The 20,275-nt window shown below is 46.6% G+C and overlaps 1 protein-coding gene across 18 annotated transcripts in view; it reads right to left on the bottom strand.

Annotated features, from left to right (window-relative positions):
* Window positions 1-106: 106 nt before the first annotated feature.
* Window positions 107-20,275, bottom strand: part of cdc14ab (cell division cycle 14Ab) — a 31,347-nt gene continuing 11,178 nt past the window's right edge. For 8 of the 18 annotated variants that reach the window (XR_013125369.1, XR_013125373.1, XR_013125371.1 and 5 more), the window contains 10 exons: window positions 15,318-15,384; window positions 13,011-13,073; window positions 12,444-12,531; window positions 11,836-12,066; window positions 11,226-11,364; window positions 9,977-10,148; window positions 8,610-8,713; window positions 5,640-5,768; window positions 2,824-4,904; window positions 107-2,039 (listed from right to left, as the gene is read on the bottom strand). Coding sequence is in view for 9 of the 18 variants with exons in the window: in XM_076991580.1 (XP_076847695.1) it covers window positions 2,010-2,039; window positions 2,824-2,889; window positions 4,493-4,904; window positions 5,640-5,768; window positions 8,610-8,713; window positions 9,977-10,148; window positions 11,226-11,364; window positions 11,836-12,066; window positions 12,444-12,531; window positions 13,011-13,073; window positions 15,318-15,384 (1,501 nt within the window). In the remaining 9 variants the exon portion in view is untranslated. Of the gene's footprint in view, window positions 2,040-2,823; window positions 5,411-5,639; window positions 5,769-8,609; window positions 8,714-9,976; window positions 10,149-11,225; window positions 11,365-11,835; window positions 12,067-12,443; window positions 12,532-13,010; window positions 13,074-15,317; window positions 15,385-20,275 lie in introns of those variants that run through there. The other 10 variants (XM_076991582.1, XM_076991588.1, XM_076991583.1 and 7 more) reach the window with 7 other exon arrangements.

Genomic DNA, 20,275 nt, shown 5'->3' with positions numbered 1-20,275 from the left:
TAAACATCAGAGTTTTAGTTCTTTTATTAAAGTTTGACTACTTGATCTGTGGCAAAACAGGAGGAATTGTGTTACATGCATAAAGAAAAATCACATTGCGTTTGCGTAGAATGTCAAAAATTAGTGTTTTATTTTGTTTCTCCATTTAAAATCTGTACAGTATTTGCATTTTTCACTATGCCCGTGTGTTCAAGAAAAGCAAAACACTGGTCTACACGAATATAGTCAATGTTCTTCATATACTGCCCCAAAATATAGTCTGTATATGCGAGAGTATTTTACAGCTGTCATCTGAATATTGTAGAGGTAGAATATATCCAACAACATTCACCCATAAATGTATAAACATGGAAAAGTACAACATTGAATGGAATAGATGCTACATGGCCAAAACAAACACTGGAAGGATAAACTCAATGATACAACAATTTATTTTACTCACTTAAGGCCAGGAATACCCACATCGGGTCGAATGTCAGTAGAAACTAATTGAAACAGTCCTTTAAACCCCCACCTGGGCTTAATTGTCATAGATCAGAAAAAAAACATCTCAAGATCTTAGATATCTTACTGGGAGGGGCGGGAATTACACTAAACTTATGAACTGATCTCATTTTCTTGGAAATGTGTCTATAAAAATCAAACTTCACCATCGACAGCTGTCTTGAGTTTAAACAATCATGGTGTTGATCAGTACATAAAATGGTCCCTGCTTTGTCTGTAGCTACCTTATGTCGCATGCATTATAAAAAAAAAAAATGTAGCCATCTTTTAAAGAGTTGAGCTTGGATAAGAGAAATCTGAACCCTAATGGGCATGTGTGGGTGTTCAAATATACTGCAGTGAGAAGAGGCCCTAAAGCCTGCAGGCAGGGAGGAGGGGAGCCCTGTTAAAGGGACGGTGCCCAGAGGCTGGTTCCTGCTTCCCGCCCACTCGGACGTGGGGAACATCGGAACCGCAGGGAACCCGGACCCCTGCGGAAGCATCCGGACAACAAAGCGCTGTCGCTGCAAATGTTTGAAAACCAGCATCACAATCTCCGAGACTCGGGGAGATGAGAGTCACGTCTGCTGTACACGTCTCTGATAATCACGTACGCTGCAGACCGATATCTCATGGAGACAAATTGCTCCATCTAATCATAGAAAAGGAACTACAAGCATTTGAAGTTGTAGCTCCCACAGAGAAAGTAAGGCATCACACAGCGCTTTTTTTGTGCACATTTTCCTTCCTCCTTAAAAACCAGAACTGCTCCAGCAGAGGATCCCAGTCCCTCTGTAGTGCTTTAGCACTAGACCACCAAGCCTACGCCGTAAATATCATTTTACTTAAGGTTAGCTTGGTTAATACATTTCCACGTCTGAATATAGCCCTCATACTTTAGGATTGATATGTTATCAAAGAAGTACAGTCTGGAGACAACAACAAAACGTTGTTACGTCAGAACAAATTCCCTTGAACCAAAAATACAGCACATACACTATATACCAACAAAAAAATGGAAGTCTAGCTTACGCACCATAGATATAGACAATTGTTTAAAAAAACTGTATCTTCTAAAAATAACCTCTTCAACACAACAATGCATGTTCATATTTATATATGTAGACCACATCTATTTAAAAAAGAAAAAAATACGCTAGGGAATGAGCTAAAGTAAACAGTCGGGCTAGTTTCTAGCAAGTGTGCTTCAGAGGATGGAGACAGCTTAGCCAATGAGGCGCAGGACAGGTCCCAGAACCCCGCCCCCCCACCAAACCCATGTAGTCACATGTGGCAGGGAGGGGAGTGTCAATAACATTTGAGGCTTCATGAGAGGTGGCCTCTAGCAAAAGGTGGAGGCGGGGCACTTTAGCAGAGGTGGGCGGGAAGCAGCCTGCACCGCCCTCCAACGACCCCATCGCTCTACTCGGGTTCCCGGTGCAGGACGGAGATCAGCTGTCGGTTTGCGGCGGGGAGGAGATGCTGACGGACCACGACTGGCCTGGGATCAGGGCAAGGTTGCCGTTTTAGTACTGAACATACTCCGACTGAAGGGACTGCAAAACGGGGAAGGAGGAAAGATAAAACAATTACCATGTTGAACGTAATTACAGAAAATTACATATCAGGGCCTGGATAAATGTTAGCCTAAAAGGCAAGCTTTGAAGCTTACTATTAAAGCTCCGCTGACATGAAAAAGATTATGAGAGGAAAGGTGGGGGTCAGCACTGACAGCGGAATTAAATTTGCATTAAAAATGAGCAAATTACGTTGCCTCTTTAACAGAGTCAAAACAGCATTTGGCTCCCGGATATAGAAGCTGCTGAATATAGATGTACAACATGCATAATTGAGTGCCGATTTCTGCTTATTGCTCCCTGGGGGTGATAACAAAAAAGAAAAAGTCAGCACATATCCGGCAGTAATAATGAAGAGATGTCAACACACAACCAGAGAAACTGCCGTGGGGTGGTGGGTGGGGGTGGGGGTGGTGGGTGGTGGGTGGTGGGGGTGGTGGGTGGTGGGTGGGGGTGGTGGGTGGTGGGTGGGGGTGGGGGTGGGGAGATGTGGGTGGGGGTGGTGGGTGGTGGGGGGGGGGGTGGGGGTGGTGGGTGGGGAGATGTGGGTGGTGGCAGCTGGCGGGGACGCTGGGAAGGGAATCAGGGTTCAGGTTTCATGCAACAGGCAGGATCAGATGGTGATGACGGGGAGAGGTGCACTGGCTTGGGGCTGGTGGGGTCCCGAAACCACTGGTAACACAAGAAGGGCATGAGACCATTGTGGTCACATGACCAGGAGGTGGGAGGGAGGGAGGGGGGGGAAATACACTAGTTTTCATACTGCAGCCGAGCGTGGTAGTCGCTGTTCTTCCTCTAGCGGGTGCAGATTTGGGTTGGACGGATGAAGCTGCAAGAGGATACAAAGGGCAGAAACGGGTGTGAGCTGCCGGGGCTGGAGTTCAAATGAGACGCGTTTTCTTCATTTGCCGTTGAGCCCAGGAAGCGCGTGGGTGTTTCCAGCCTGCGCGCTCACGTGCCACCGTAGTGCCGCCACAAAACATCACGTCTCCTCTTCCCTTGGCCTTTGGCTGCCTCACGTCCTGTGACTTTCAGCTCCAGGAACGTGTCCATAAGGGCATAACACGACGAATAAATCAACAAACGCTTCTAATAGTCACAGACTGTACCTTTAGGATGTCTACTGAGAGAGAACTTGTTTCAAAATGGAGGGGTAACAGCAGTCAGGGAAATGAGGGGAAGATTCTTCATCCGATTAAGGAGCACCATAAGAGCAGGAGTATCAGCTGTTCAGGGAGGGGCCGCGTGCGTTTGGGAAGGGAGAGCCACTCCTAACCCCTCCATCAGACCCGAGTGGCCTTCAGTTTGTTAAAGAGCTCAGCCACTTTCTCTCCCACGGCGTGTTCTTAGAGCAGTCGGACAGCTTCTGTCTACCGAAGGTCTGAGCGAAAGATGGACCTCGCTCTCTTGAGGACCATCTGCAGAAATCCAGCTACTCGGTTCATGTCCTATTACTACTGTTACCTTTGCCATTATTACCCAGATTTCCTTCCCTATTACTAGTTTCCCCTTCACTTATTAACCTACGTTTCCTTTTTTGGAATGACCCATTACATGAACTGCAGTTCCATCATCCGGCATTAAAAACACACCAGAGATTTCTGCACAAAGCAACGCACCATCACGTATGAATCACCGCTCGACTGGTCAGTTGAGATAATTATACACTTTCCAGGATGTAGAACTCCTTCACATCTGGAAGAGCCAGAGAGCGAGAGTGCTCTCTAACATGGGCTGAAGCAAGAGGCTCCCACCATCAGGCCTGAATAAGCATCTCTCGTAGCCAAACCCTCCCAGCGCATCTAACAGCAGCATGAATTCAGCAGCTAGTCCTCGTGTTAGTGCCACAGACAGTGTTAGTCAAACAAGAGCCACTGATTAAGACTGCACTATACCAGTCCAGAACAAGGCATAGGTTATCAGAAACGTAGGAGCTTTATAAGTGTTTAAGTTTGTGGAATCAACACAGGATGCGCAGGAAATAAAGAGAAGTTAAAACTATAGATGAGAAAACAGCTGTGAAAACTGAAATGAGCCTCATCACAACCAATTAAACTGCACTTGACAGAAGCAATTAGGCATTTATTAGAATGCTTCAAAAAGCACTTCATTAAAAGGGTATGAAAGACACAGAGTGAAAATGACTGTTAATGATCAGAAGCATTAGAGACGTGTTGCACCAATCATTGGAGGTGCTCCAATCAAATTCATTAGAATTTATTCTGTTCTAATCTTTCATTAAATCAGAGTCCACATATACAGACTCTTGCTGTCTGAAGATGAAGCTAAATTCCTGCAGACTAGAAACATGAGCAGGGTTAGAATTATTAAACTTCATTAAGAGTGAGACACACAGAGGGGGTGAGACTGTGTGAGGGATTACTGATGCTGCTGTTGGGTGTGTGGGGGTGTGAAGGGTGGAGCTCACTTACTGGGATGGAGCGGCTGAGGTAGCGGGCCGAGGGCCGGCTCAGGCCCGCCATGCCTCGGTTCTGACCCGGTTCCTCCATAACGAACCTGCCAGAGGTGGACGCCCGTCCTGGGCTGATGCGGTTGCGATTATGATTGAGGTTGCTTAACGTCAAGCTCTTAGCCGGCCCGACAGCATTGGCCTTCGGGCCGTTGGAGTTGTACTGATTGTTGTTGTTGACTTCCTGGTGGTAACTGCGGGCTGCCGGGGTGGAGGGGCTGCTGAATGCCACGCGGGGGGCGGGAGAGGACGGAGACGAACGTGAGGAGGAGGAGGAATAGGAGGAGGAAGGCTGCTTCCCAGGCCTTCTAAAGTCTTCGTCGGCATCGTACAGGTTACCCAGAGAGGTGGCTAATCTAGAGCTTAGAGAGGAGCTGGAGAAGGGAACACAGACATTTGGAGGTGGTGGGGTGAGGTGGGGTGTCAATCCAACACAGTCGATAGACAACACGCACTACATGCCACAGGGCAGCAGGGAAAGAGTGCGACCTTTCACCTCCCTCCAGATGACCAGAGGAAGCAACCCAAATGGCGCACTTAAACCTGATGCGTTCTGACTTTTAAACACCTAGACGTAGTTCAACATCCCCCATTCAAGACAGACAGATAGAAAAATCCCTCGTTTCCTGCACCTATCTGAGAGGTTGTAGAAAACCAGGAACTCTACAAAAACAGAAAAAGAAATGTGGTTCTCACATGTCCTTTTGCATAGAGGCAGAAGAAGGAGGAGAACTGAATGGGAGTGTGATGATAAATGTCCCTCTATTACACTGGGAGGGGGGAGTGAGTCACACACTACATTAGGTGAATCTCTGCTCCCTCTAAAGTGTAGTATCAGAGCCTGGGTTAGTCACAGAGGGGGAGAAACACCACATAAGGGCTGAAGTGAAAACACAAAAGAGAAAGAGAAAACAGAATAGTGAAACAAAGGAAGAGCAAGATTACAAAATGCCAGCAGGAAGAAAATTAAAGCAGAGAACTGATCCAGACTGATTAAGAACCAAGATTAGGAAGCAGGATTAAGAAGCATGAAAAAAATGTAAGCATGGAAATGAAGGCAAAACAGTTGGAGAAAGAACAGACGGGCAGCATGAAAGGGGCCACCTCACCTTTTGAGGTTGGAGGAAGGGGAGGCTCGAGTGATCCGCTTGGCGGAGGCAGAGGAGGTGGGGGGGGGCACTTTGGAGGATTTGAGGTGTGCACTGGAGCCCTGGGTGCTGGAGGATGAATGCAGTCTACTGGAAAGCATGGACACACACACACACACACACACACACACCCTAAAAATCACATGTAATAAAACATAGCTCCCCAATCATGCACCCTTAAAACACTGTCCTAAAGGAGCCACCAGTCCACTTCATATGTGGGGTTTTTTGGTCACCCTATACAAGTAAGCTAGCTAAGTGTAAACCCAAGGATTCTCCTGGACCATTTTACAATGCTGGTTCTTTCTACACATTATCAATTAGTGTTAGTTTCTGTTTTATTTGGTTATAAGAAAGAGACTGATTCAAAGCAGAGAAAATGGTGACCACACCCGAATCCTAAATGTTCTCAAAGGGGCTGTAGCGCTCCTCTGGACTTTCCCCATTTACACACAAGACAATCGCAGCACCGCTCACCACATAGCAGTCTGGGGAAATTCCTAAAAAAACATGGGAGCTCTGCCATGCCCAAGTACATTCACACGCAATGGACTTCTCACACCAGCCATCATGTTTGTCTTCTTTTAATAATCTACTGATCCATGGAAGACCCCACACCATTGCAAAATTCCATTGAGCGTCCTAGTTCAGACACAAACGGCCATAAAAGTAGTCCAGAAATAGGCGGTGTGGGAGCGTAAGGAAGAAGGTTCAACGTCAGGGCGGTGTTCTCCATCCTGCCACTCCCACTCGAGCATGTGGAGCAGCTCTCAACCATGAAGAGTCCACCTCACTCCCTATGAGGCTTGAGATAGCAAGGCATGGTTCTGCTATGTTCTGCCCCCCCACCCACGTTTCTTTTCCTCCATCTGTCTCTCTTGAGCACTAAGGCCAACTGGGTAACTACCCGTCATCCATCCATCTACGAGTTTTTCTCTACCCTCTTTCCTCTCCCCCTCTTCTTGTTGCTAACTCCCTTAATCTCTCTCCCACTACACTGAAAGGAGTGGGAGGGCTGTTCTGACTAAGGACCCACTTACCTCTCCACTCTTTGTGGAAAATTAATTAAGGGATGAACATTCGGTCAAAAGGGGATGTTGAATTTGCATCGGGGCTCCAAAGTGCTGAAAAGCGGCCCGTCCGCATCACGAGCATCGTCAAAATCTGCGTGTGATTGTTCTGCGCTCTGAGCGGACGCTTTCAGAGTTTCTCACTGGGGGTCCGTCGAGGGTCTCAAGTAGGACACTGCGCTACATAATTCATGCTTGAAAGAGGCAAAGGGGATGTTGACAACTGTCTGTAAGAAATGTTTGTTTTTCAACTCTGTGGAAAATTCTGTTCTCAGCCAAAATCAAAAAAAGACCAAATTGGTTGTGATCCACAAACTCTGTTCTGTTCTGTATAGAGTTTAAGCATGGTGCACAAGCATGAACCAAATGAACACAAAAAATAGAAAATTATGATTGACAAGTGAAAACAAAACCATGGAAGGCTGGAATCTGGAATTATATTCGTTTTCTTGTCTTCAAGTTTGGAGCACTGACAAGATATTAGATGAAACAAAAATATACTCAATGTGTTAAAGACAGTCAAACTAAAATCATTCTCAAAGAGCAAATAGCAGTTCTGCAAAGCAATATGAGGGCTTTTGTTTTTTTAAAACACAGACAATGGGATAATGAGACACATTCTTTACAAGTTGCTATATTATCTCAATAAGACAAATGACATGGAATTCAGAACACAAATCAGAAGATATGGGGAAGAAAGACTAAATGATCTCTGAGGGAGTCTACCTGTCTTAAAGAACAAAAGACAACATCTCTACAAAGACATCTCACACTGCATGTTACTATGCCAACCATGGCTCTTTGCCTGCCACATCACACCAGCGCACATACCGCCCGGTTCCTATGTAATTACTTTAGCTGTTTTTGTTTAAGAGGAGCCTGTCTTGCTCAACCAAAAACTAATAGACAGAGACATGGCCGTAGCGATTGGCCACCAGTAAAATGGCACGTAAAGTAGAAATATGAGGTTTTGATTTTAGTCTGTTCAGTTGTTTGTGTACAGCCCTTACAGAAAGGGCAGGATCACAGGAAGAATTCCTCACGCCGCAGGTCTGAAATCTGTTCTATGAGATAAAGGTCTAAGATTATACAGCGTACGGGTGTTTAATGCGGCTTCAACAGGACCTCTGGTGGTTATTGAACCCATATCTTTAAACAGAGCAGTTCATCCACACATACAGGATTTGATTAACTGAACGTGACTGCAGATTGTACAGTGTACAAGACGATATATAAAGGGGACGTGAGCCACAGTGATATGTTGGCTGTTGATTTATCTAATGTCTGAAAATGATTCATTAATCTTGTAAAGCTTTATTTTAACAATTTCATGTAAAAATATATTTAGGGTCTTTACAGTATGAGTAGTGAAAAGTAGATGGAACAGTATCAGCTTGTCCAATTGTGAATGCAGTCTGTGTGCTTACTGTCTACAATCGGCTCCCATAGTGAATATAGTACTGATCACTTCACTAGCAGTCAGTTCCCACGGAGAGCTCTTCTTGAGACAGACAACAAAGTACTTGGGCAACACTAATAAAATATAGCATAGTTGGTGCATTCTTTTGCTCATTTATTACTGTGGACAAGTGAGATCTCTCTTCACCGGCGAATCTCCACAGATAAGCCTCTGGATTGTTCTGGGTTAAAGTTGCATACTGTGAGGTCAAAGCACAGCCTTAAACTACTGAACCCACCCACAGAGCTAGCAACATTATTTGAAGGGTAACGATCAGTCAATCAGTCAAGCAATCAATCAGTCAATCAAACTGAACCCAGAGAAGGGGGGCGGGGCTAACGTGCAGCCGGGGCCGCTCGTTAAAGGACGTCTTTGTGTCCTCGAGTCACGGCAGCGTCTCACCTCAGAGCTGCGGTGGACGACCCTCTGGGCGTCCTGCGGCCCTTCAAGGCACGCAGCTGGTCTCCTTGGGTCATGTCCAGGCCGTTCTCACTGTAGCCCCCGATCTGTTCAAGGAGTCACATAATATGGGATTTTCACATTACAGAAGCCACACTAGAGCTGTGTGATTAAGACTAAAACAACATAATGTAATTTGTATGTATTATATTGACAGCAGGACGCACTCCTAGCAATTACCAGGTATGTGCCACTGCATAAAGTAACCTGAGAACAGGCACAACATGAGCCTTGTTAACTTCACACTAAACACTACATCACAAAACACACACACCCCTGACAGGAACCCCATACACACAGTATCTACAGCAGGGATGTCAAAGTCAAATACACCGAGGGCCAAAAAAACTAATTTGCTACAAGCCGAGGGCCGGACTGGTTCAATGTTTATTAAAACATATTAAAATGATTGCACATAGCCTATTGAACCAAGACCTAACACAGTGTATATTATTTAATGCTTAAATGAATAAAGCAATATTTTCTTATGGATCTGTCAGTAATTTCAAGTAAAAATATTTTTCAACAAGCAAACATGAATAAAGTAATAAAGGTTTGAAAAGTGCTGGAATTTAAGCTAAAGTACTTGAAAATGCTTGAAATTGTAACTACTTCGTTTCACAACAAATAGCTATCTGACTGAACAGAGAACGTGAAGACGTTAATATTGGGAGTTTTGAAAATAAACAACCATTAAATAATGTGAATAAAAAGCGAATTATTTCAAATCATTTTGAGTATATGTATAAATATTTAACTTAAGTTTAACGTGCTGGGAAATATTGAAATGGACCTTGAAAGTGACGTACAAGTGCATTAATTCCACCTTATAAAGGTGTATGAACCCTGCAAACATGACTCTATTCATTGCGCTGAGGCGCGGCGCGCGCAAAGTACAAAATTTGAGAGATGCACGACCTCGCGAATCGACAGCACGCGAGACGCTCGCGCACAAGCTGAGCCACTGCGATTACGTTATTTTCGCCGCGCTGACCCTCGCCGCTTGTGCGCGCTGCAGTGACTTCGCAGGCTACCGTTGCATTGTGGGGAATGTAGTGTTTATGCTTGCAAAACACCAGCGGGCGGCTGTGGCCTGCGGGCCGGTTCTAATAGTAATTAAATTATAGTCTGGAGCAAACTGCCAAAACTGTTCTTTACAAACCACCGATTCTCAAACGAGAACCTGGACAGTACGTGACATACCAGCGACACCCCGAGATCATCCGTCAGACGAGTCAAAAGCCCACAGGCCTGTTGCCGACCACACTGAACCTCTCGAGGTGAAGCAGGGTCGCGCAGTTCACACTCACCTCATCCGTGCGCTCGGGGCCGCCGGGCTTGAGGCCACTGATGCTGAAGCCGTCCATGGTGGAGATGAGGCGGGACACGGCCACGGTGCGATCCTCGTACGACCGCGTCTTCTGCTGCTGCAGCTGCTTGCAGCGCAGTGTGTCCCCTTGAGCCCACAGGAACGCCTGCTTGCTGCAGACACGGACCCGCCGTAGAGGAGGACGGGACAAGGACGGAGGACAAGAGGAGGAAGAGAGACGCAGGGTCAGATGGAGGAGGACAAAGACATACAACCAAAAAGAAAGAAAGAAAGAAAGAAAAAGGAAGAACACAGACAGAACGTACGACAAAGGACAGAAAGAAACACAAAGAAAATGTTAATTGTAGTAATTTGTCATTTATGTATATGTACATGTATATGTATATTTATGTACATGTATATTTTTCCTAAGCCTGTCCACATCTCGTAGAGGGCTGGGAACTGGGATGTTTTGTCAGAAGACTCATAGATGCCACCTCGCCTGCTACACAATGCCATCAGAAGGAAAATATGCTCACAGATAAACACCTCCCCAGCCGTAGCCACACTATAGAACACTCCACAATCTAAGCCCTTTGTTCCAAGTTCAGCAATGCTGCACAACACTTAAGAGATTGTGGTCTGCTTTAACTCAGCCCGGACAGAATCATACCATGACCTTGATATCACACTCAACTCTTGCACGCAAAGAAACACTCACTCTCACTCTCACTCTCACTCTCACACACACACACACACACACACACACACACACACACACACACACACACACACACACACACACACACACACACACACACACACACACACAGGATCTGCTGAGGAAGGCGATGATTGGCCCTGACATGGAGGTGGCCAATGGAGGCAGCAGAGACACTGCTGAGGCAGGCCTTCCCTACCACCTTCCTCCAAGGACCCCACTCCCCAATCCAGGCCACTGGAAGAGTCCAGAGGCTGCTAGCAACCTCCACCCCCCCACAGAGAGGAGTGTGTTCTCACACACACTTACACAAGAGCATTTCCTGACAGCAGTGGGCCCGATGCCAAAGAGCAGGCATCCGTTTTCATCAGAAAAAAAAAAGATTAAATATCGCCAAAACGGAGGCTTTTTTTCCCTTAAAAGTTTTCTGAGAAAACAAGCAAAGCCTTCCAAAGCATCTGGTGAGCTGTGTGAGCAGAGCGCTGGTTCACACAGCCCTGGGGGGTTATGGGTATGGTCTGTTTCTTACTCCTCCAGGAAGTGCTGCTGGGGCCCGATGACCGAGCCAGGCCTGCAGATCCGGATCCACGCGATGGCTTCAGCTGCCGTGAACCGATAGTGCTTCATCAGGTAGCAGCCAATCAGAGTGCCCGTCCTGCCCAGACCCGCTGGGAAGCCAACAACAAAACCAAACAAAACCAAACAATCATCATTAAGGTGTGTAGGAAAAGCACTGATACACAAAACATTCAAAAGGTCCAAACAGAAATTCAGTTGTCTCTAAATATAATAGTTAATGTCATTTACAAAGGCTTTCATCAAGAACAATGAAAATACAGCCTATTTAAATCTAAAGATGCAAAAAAACCTTTGTATTTTCAGAACAGGGTAATGTAAACAAAAATGACCAAAAAAACAAATATATTTATGTATTAATATGTATTAATACGGCAAGTCCCATACAGAACAACCTGGACAGCATCATAACGGACATGCATAGTCCATGAATTCTGAATCAACACTGCCCCCAAGTGGCCAAACACTGACATCATTCATAGCAAAAATGAAAGACGAAGCAAAAGTCAAGTTGGATGGTGTGTGAATGGAGTGAGTGTGCATGAGCGTGAACACACGCGTACCCTTGCAGTGGACGGCCACCGCACCACTCGTGCCCTCGCAGATATGGAGGAAGCGTCGTGTGATGACATCACTTGGTGTGCTGCCGTCCACGAAGAACAGGTCGTAGTGGTCGAAGCCTGCGTCCGTGAAACGCTTGGCTTCATAGATCTTCTTATTGAGGCGGATGATGGTGGTGACGTCGTGCTTGCGGAAGTAGGGGAAATAGGCCTCTGGTGCGTGGAGTGGGTAGCCTGCGATGGGGACGTCACACGTCACCTCAACTCATCAGGACAACAACTCAGCTGAGAAAATCAGTGCAGGTTTTCTAGAAGACACTTTGGAATACAGTTCACAGTCCTGCAATACATGTCTTATCTGCACTTTTGCTTATGGGAGTTTTCCATTTGATGGTAGCAAATAGAATAATTGTGCCGACAGCTCCCTCTACAGGTGACCAGATTCTCAGCCGCACAAAATACAAAAATCCAGTTTGTTCACTACTGTGAATGTCAAAACAATGTACAAGTGACAACACTTGTCCTAGAGACTGTTCTGCACATTCATAAGGGCAGGGAGCAGACGCAGGGCGGAGGTGTAATTACACACTTTAGCAAAAACAGCAGCTCACCATTTTCTACTTTACTTTTGGGGTGCGGCCCGCTGAACGCCAGGAACTTGCCAGGGACGATCCAGTTAAAGTCTCCGTTTTCCACACGCTAAAGAGAGGGGCACAGGTAGAGGCTCAAGCACATGTAGAAAAGGTGCAGGTGTAAGTTTCCCTGCTTCTGGAGCCAGACAGCACGGGGATGGAGAAGCCTGCCGCATGCAGAGCTCTGGCACCAGGGGGCATCGCACCAGGGGGCATCGCACCAGCGGGCGGGGCACCAGGGGGCGGGGCACCAGGGGGTGACGCAAAACAGACTAATTCCACGAATACCGTGCACACCTTCACATTAGAGCCCGGTGCCTCATTAAACCTCACCAAACCTTTGTTTAATAGCTTTTTAAAAAACCACTAAGAATGGGTAGGTAAGCGTGACCCAGCGTTTGTCTAGATTCGCACACTGGATTAAGCAGATTGCTTTAAGCTCGTGAAGCTCCGTTAACTTTATGTAAGTTCTGCAGGTGTTTGAGGGGACTCCCCCGCTGGGAAGGCCGAGTGTGCACAAGTAGAAATGCATGGGGGGGGGGTTACCTCGTAGTGCTCGTACTCGGTCACATCGAATGTCTCGAAGTTCAGGATACCATGGTGTAGGGCCTGAGACACACACACACACACACACACACACACACACACACACACACACACACACACACACACACACACACACACACACACACACACACACACACACACACACACACACACACACACACACACACACACACACACGGTTTTCGATTAGAGGGTGCGTGTTGTGGTAAGTGGTTTTCTTTTTTACACATTCACAATTGACAAAAACCAAGGCTAACTGGTGGTTTGCCATTTCCACTTGAACATTTCTTTGTGCGTCTTTGATACCAAGGGATTATTCACCAGACTTCAGCCACTAAACGCGGGAGGGGGAGCCATGTCAGATCTGCAATATTGCAGCATGTCCGTATGGAAACACTGAGAGCCGGGCGGAAGGCCAGTACTGGGCCATCGGGAGGAAGCAGCTCACTTTGGTGATGGGATAGAGCAAAATTGAGACACCCACAGAACACTTATCTGGAATGTCTGAGATTAGGATGATAATAATAATAATAATAATGTAATTCGTTAGATGCTTTATTTGCATATTGCAGCTTTCTGCAATAAATGAATATTGCATATCTGGATTTTAATAGGTCAATACAGTAATAATGTTTATCAGTGCTGTGTAAAGCCACTCGAGCTGTGCACAGATGACTCATGGGTTAAGTGAGGCTAGCAAGGTAATGTCATCGATTAGCGGGGGGAACACAGACCGGGATGGACCGGCAAGCTCTTAAAGGGACAATTCAGTTCAAAATCACTAACATGCCAAACAAGGAACAGAAGTCTACATGTTAAACACACATGCGTGCACAAAGCAGATGGCAAGGTCAGGCTGTTTACACACTCCCACTCTTCCTGTGCTGATAGCTGGATATGCATCAGGTAGTGGGCCAGGCTGTGCTGGTTATCTAACCACTCTGTAGTCCTGGGCAAGTCAAATGCAGTCAGCCCCACTACCCTTCTTACTACACTGGTAATTGGACTAAGAGCTTAGGCCAGACCACCATTTGCGTAAGAATGACGTAGCGATTTATCCGCACGCATGGGCCGACTTTCAGATGGCCTGCTCACCCACACCAGACAAGGAAGATGTTTTAAATCCCTCATAACTCTGCTGTCCTTTCATGGGTACTGCACACACACTCAAGGATAACTGGGGGGGGGGGGGGGTTGCACCAAAGGTTCTGATTGGATCTGTGGTTTGGTAAGAAGCATAGTTACAGCAGACAGCCAGACTGAACTGATTAGAGGCACTAATGTGCTAATGGCTGGTTAATTAAAGCTGGAGACGAAGCTCCTGCCACTCCGGCTGTGGGAACGGCAGAGTGATGGTGTGGGCCAGCGAGGGATTCAAGCACACGACCCGCCATCAGACTGCACTGCACCGAGCGTGGGGTGTGTTTGAAGCCTCGTTAGGCAATATTACGAATATTATGGGCAGTGCTAGAGGAAAGAAAGGGATGCTTCGCTTTAAGAAGCAGAGTTATGCCTCCCAGGAGGAGAGATGAGAGTGCTGTTCGAAGTTTCCTGGTGGAGGATGGAGAGAGGGAGAGAGAGAATGTCCTGGCATTCCTCTGTGACAGACGCCTCTGTGAAAGAGCCTCTCCAAAATGTGCTCACATCAAGCGTCCTGTGCATGTGCAGAGCTTTGTGAGGGTGGAACCAGGAAGAAAAAACAGGGTGGCAGTCGCAGCATTCGCTGACCTAGATCTGGATCTGGGCATGACTGAACATGGTGGGGGGTGCAGACGAAATAATGAAATAGATTATTGCCATCCTATTATTTTAATGCAATGTACGAGAACTAAGTGTTTTCAACAGTCACTCTGTTTCTGGCCAAGTTGTAGAAGTGGGACAGCTGGCAGGGCAGGTGGGCGAGGGAGAAGCACAATGTGGAATAACTTACATAAACCTTAAAAAGAAGGAAGGAGAGAAATAGACACCAAGGTGCGCGCACACACACAGACACACACACACACAGACACACACACACACAGACACACACACACACACAGACACACACACACACACACACACACACACACACACAGACACACACACAGACACACACACAGACACACCCCTTACAAGACTCCAGCCTTTCAACTCGACACTGCCTCAGATCCATATCAGAAAAAATAAAGCCCTGTCAGGGATCCTGCCGCTGTGGGTGTGAGCTGGAAACTGTAGGTTGGTGGCACAGGGCGCTTCACCAGTCTGTGTGCCCTGTGTTTAGCGAACATTGCAGGGTAGTCATCTCACCTTGCTGATTCCTTGCAAACAGTCAAGAATGGTCACATTGTACGTGCACTCCCCAAACGACGCGTCCCTGAAAAGCAAGGACACAAGCACATAATAAACCACAGAGGAGTGGAGGAACAGGATGAAGGTGAAAGATACAGTAAATAAAAACAAGATTTAAAAAAATAAACAACAACTTGCAGAGCTGAAAACAATGATTTCCCTCCATTCATTTTAATAACCAGAGAAGGCAGCCCAGTGGAGTCTCATTTCCCCAACCAGGTCCAAACCACACATAAAAAAAAAACGGCTCAATTTTGTAACGAGGGCACAGACAAAGATCGGCTGTCTGCACACCTTCCCACACCTGACCCAAATACTTGTCCGCAAAAGTTGAGAACGCCGTGACGACGAGAGAGAGCCTTCAGAGACCGGCCTGCCCTACAGGCTGTGTTGTATTTGTAGGGGAAACAAAAAGGACACAAAGGCATAGAAAAAAAAAACACGTCTATATTAGTTTTAGTCTGAAGCACATCTTTAAAAATCACGGGGAAAGAAAAGCAAAAAATGATATATGCCAACAGTTAAAAATTTAAATTGACTCCATGCTAGACTTAGCCCTAGAGCAGCTCCATGCTAGCAGCAGTGGTTTCCGCCCTTGCTACAGACCCCACGAGGAGCCATCAAACCATCAGGCAGGACTTTACTGGGTAGAGCTGGGACTGGGAGAGTAAAGGCACAGACGCTGAAGAAACATACTAGGGCTTTAACACCCCTAACTAGAGGCCAAATAAACCTCTGAGCCAAGGAAAAGGAAATAGCGCCCCCCCCCCCCCCCCCCCCCCCCCCCCCCCCTGTTCATCTGCTTATAAAATCACAGCTCTGGTTACTTATCACACAATGTGACGATCTACCTCATGATTCTTCCTAGAAAGGGCTTTTGGAACTGCAAAATGGTTACACTTCCGGTACGTTTTTTGTTGCTGTTTTTAAAGTCAAGTTCAGTCTGGGAGTAAACCCGCCGAGTACGAAGCACAGCGGCTCATGGGGGGGGGGTTGTCCACCTGCCAGACGCCGGAGCAGTTACGCAACTCTGACCACTGCTGATTAGCCAGTGCCCAGATACACATCCACAGCCACACCCCCGGTTCCAGACAAACAATACCACGGTTCAAAAGGATTTGGAGGTTAGCGTCAACGAGCAATTCATCTCTAACAGGTGAAGGCAGGGGTGCTTTAGCCACTAATGATGAGAAGATTAAAGTGGAGAGATGAAAGCCAGTGGGAGAGCAATGAGAAAAGGTCACAGTGGGAGGTCACCGGAAGTATTCAGCTTAAATTCATTCTGTTAGGGATACATGGTCTGCTTGTTCCCTTATCCACCATTTCGATTTCAAATGGTTCACAAGCATTAAAGACATTAAACGTTAAAGCCGTTAAAAATGTTAAAGGGCAGCCTGCAGTATGCAGTGTCTAAAATGAATTGCTTCTGTAGTTGCTGTGCATTAGTAAATGTAAATATGCCATATTTTGTAGTGCGGCCTTAACAGGATTTTTGATACTTCTGAAACGAAAAACAGGACAGAGGTCCCCAGGGCCCATAAGGCTCTAGCACACAGCTGCACACCTCACGCCCCAAGGTCACAGGGGCCCGGTCACCCCAACACGCAGGGCTAGGAGAAGGTTTTTAGACAAGGTGGAGAGGAGAGACAGGAAACCATAAGCAACTGTGTGGGTTGGCAAAGTCCAACAAGCTTCCCCCAATCTTCACGCAGAACTGAAACTGGAAAATAAAAGGAAGTGAAGGAGCGCTGAACTTGCCCTCATTCTCCTGGGGCAGGAAGTGGACGTCTCTGTCGAGACCAGCAGGCCTCATCACCACATCTGCTCCTACTAGGTCAGGTGTCTTCACACACATCACAGAACAGAAAACAATGCTCTGTAAATCTCTGACTACGTCAATGTAATTTGAGCCCTATGAACACAAAGTTGCAAACATTTTTATTTCAATGCCAACTGGACCCACAGTGGCATCCCTACTCTTTGGGTGGCTCTAGAGAGCAATCTTCCTGATCTTACTACACCAGGACCATGTTGGGCCAAGATCTCTCCCTAGCTGTCCCAGACTCCTCCTCAAAGCGTATCGTCTAGGTTATATCTAATGAAACCTGCAGTCATCGTTCAACGAAAACAAGAGCTTGCTTTTTAACATTTCTCAGCCATCTTAAAAAAAAAAAGCTAAAAATGTGCTGCTGAAAGGTGACTGATCTGACGGGCCGTCTTCTCCTTCATCTGCTCAGTGGCCCACACGCCGCTCTGCCCCACACTAGCGACTGCATGTGCGCACCCAGCCTTGCGTTAAAGTCGCTGTTCCACAGCCTGTCGCCGTCCCCCATGGGTGAACACAGCACACGCGGTTAGCAGGACGAGGGAACAGGCCGTGTCCTACTCCGCCACTACAACTAGCCACTGAGATGACGACCGAAGACGCTCAACACCAGTGCCCCAGAAGTGGCCAGATGTCAAATGAAATCCATTAGCAGCATCAAATCATAAAAATCCCAGGGCTAGATCAAGCACATGGGAATTAAGTCACCACCAAGCTTTCTTTCAACTACCAGACTGCATGAGCACATCTTGTGCCAGTAATGTCATTAAGTTGAACAGTACTTTAAACCCTTCTCCTTCACTCCCAGTACTTAGCTACTGACTCCAGTGATGCAATAACCCAGGTTCTATCCCTATGAAACTCTATGTTCTTGAAATTCTTCTCCATGAGGGAGTGAATTCAGTTCCTCTCTCAATCAACACAACCCCAGTTCCTCTCCAACATGAGCTTATTTGCTTCCTGCATTAGTCAACTACAGGACATTACGTAACCGAATTTCTCCATTTTGGTCCGAGACCTTCATGGCTACCCGGGTTACAAGAGAGAGGCATGCTGACAAAGCCATTTTCCATTGCTACAGACCCAAACAAGCACATTTTTGAGATGGGACAAAGGCCTCAATTAACCACAAGAATGAACAGGGGCAACAAACAGAGCCATGAGGGAGAGACGGAGAGGAGCCACAACATTAATCAAACCCCAGGATTCCCATTCTACAACGGCCAACACACACTGCTCAAAGTGTGCTGGGTAGACAGAACTCCATTTCAGTCTCTAGTGTGTATTCACCTGGGAAGGGCAACACACACCACAGAACGTGCAGCATGGACTGGTACAAAAAGTGCTTACTCCATGAAAAAAGTGTACAGGCTTACAATCACTAGCACACAAACATAATACAGCATGATTAAGTTTGCTTACTGGGGTTCTGCAGAGCAAATCCGGACACACGATAAATATTTGCCCCACTGCAAGCTCGAGCATGCCTGGAGGATTGGATATGGCTGTATCAACACACTAACTCACACATGACAGGTGGATAAATCTGAAGCTAACGCTCCAAGGCCAGGAGGTTTGAGAAAGTCTGCCAAAGGCCTCAGAACAAACTCCCACACGACGCGAGAGCAGCACGCGGAGAAGGAAGCCCGAGACTGAAGTATCTGTAAACGACGTCTCCCAGCCAGCACTGCAAGACACTCAGGGTACTACGGAGGGTGAGGAAGAGGAGCTCCAAATGCCCAGGTGATGAAATATGTTTGAAATAAAAGGATCGTGTTAAATAAGGGATGAAAAACATTCTGAAGGTTTTTGTTTTAACACACTGATCAATGGACCTCACAGTGGAAGAAAGGTCCTATAGAGGCCCCAAACAGTTCATCTTCTGCGAAAGCCACTAAGAGCTGGTCGATAACAGCAACTCTACTTCCTGTTTAGAATCACTGACAGATACAATCTCTTGTTGAAGGCCTGCAGAAATCTCAGACGGTGTAATCTCATCGATGCTTTAAAACTTTCATGATGCCCCGATGGTTAATAACAAAACAGCATCTCATCTTCTGAGTCTATGCCCATACAAGAAAAGTTCTGAAAGCATCTTATTTTGCAGAATAAATAATAAGTCATGGTCCTGTGGTAGGGAACTGGTCTTGTGACCGGAGGGTCGTGGGTTAGATTCCCAGACCTGAGGCCATGACTGAGGTGCCCTTGATCAAGGCACCTAACCCCAACTGCTCCCCGGGCGCCGGGCTAGGGCTGCCCACCGCTCTGGGCATGTGTGATCCACAGCCCCCTAGTAATCACTGGTGTGTGTGTGTGTGTGTGTGTGTGTGTGTGTGTGTGAACTGCACAGATGGGTTAAAAGCGGAGGATAAATTTCGATTGCGGTGTAAAAAATCACAATTGACAAAATATGGCACAAACAAACAGAATAGTGGATGGAGAAGGACTCGTGAGTTTCCTAAATGCTGCTCTGTCATTATCATAAAGGAATGTAAGCGTGTTTCACCAAAGACCCACGTCGTACTCAGGCCACTCACCCCCCCTCACCTCGTTACAGATGCGTGCATCACGCTAAAGAGATTTGATGCTTTTGTATATTTATGAGTTTTCATAAATCATGTCTTGTTTTTGGTTCTTTGGAGTCATACTGTGAAGCAGTTTGAGATGCATTTTAAATGTATTAACCAAGCTACACAAAGGGCTTCTGTGCTGGTGACGGACTGGCCATGGACCAGCAAACAGTCGAGAGGCAAGAATTACCCAGAATACTAACTACACGTCACAGTAAAGCAAATGGTTTTGTTACTCCTCTTCCTCTGGATTCAAAATCTATTTAAATTCACGATGATGGATAGCGCTTCAGCGTGCAGTGCTGACATCTCCATGGGGTTTCTCTCCAGTTCTAAAGAACCAGTGTGAGGAGGAGGAGGAGGAGGAGGAAGAGGGTCTTCAGGCACGTCTGCAGGACGTGATTGAGGAATGTGTGACCCTGCTGCCCCGTTAGACACACATCCTCTTCATCAGCCTTCATCTGCTTACACACTGCTGTACCCACTCCTACACACAGGCTACAAGCACATCATTTTCTCTT

This window comes from Brachyhypopomus gauderio, unplaced genomic scaffold (genome assembly GCF_052324685.1).
Source record: "Brachyhypopomus gauderio isolate BG-103 unplaced genomic scaffold, BGAUD_0.2 sc84, whole genome shotgun sequence".
NCBI classification, from domain to species: domain Eukaryota; kingdom Metazoa; phylum Chordata; class Actinopteri; order Gymnotiformes; family Hypopomidae; genus Brachyhypopomus; species Brachyhypopomus gauderio.
This window is presented reverse-complemented; position numbering and strand designations above follow the sequence as displayed.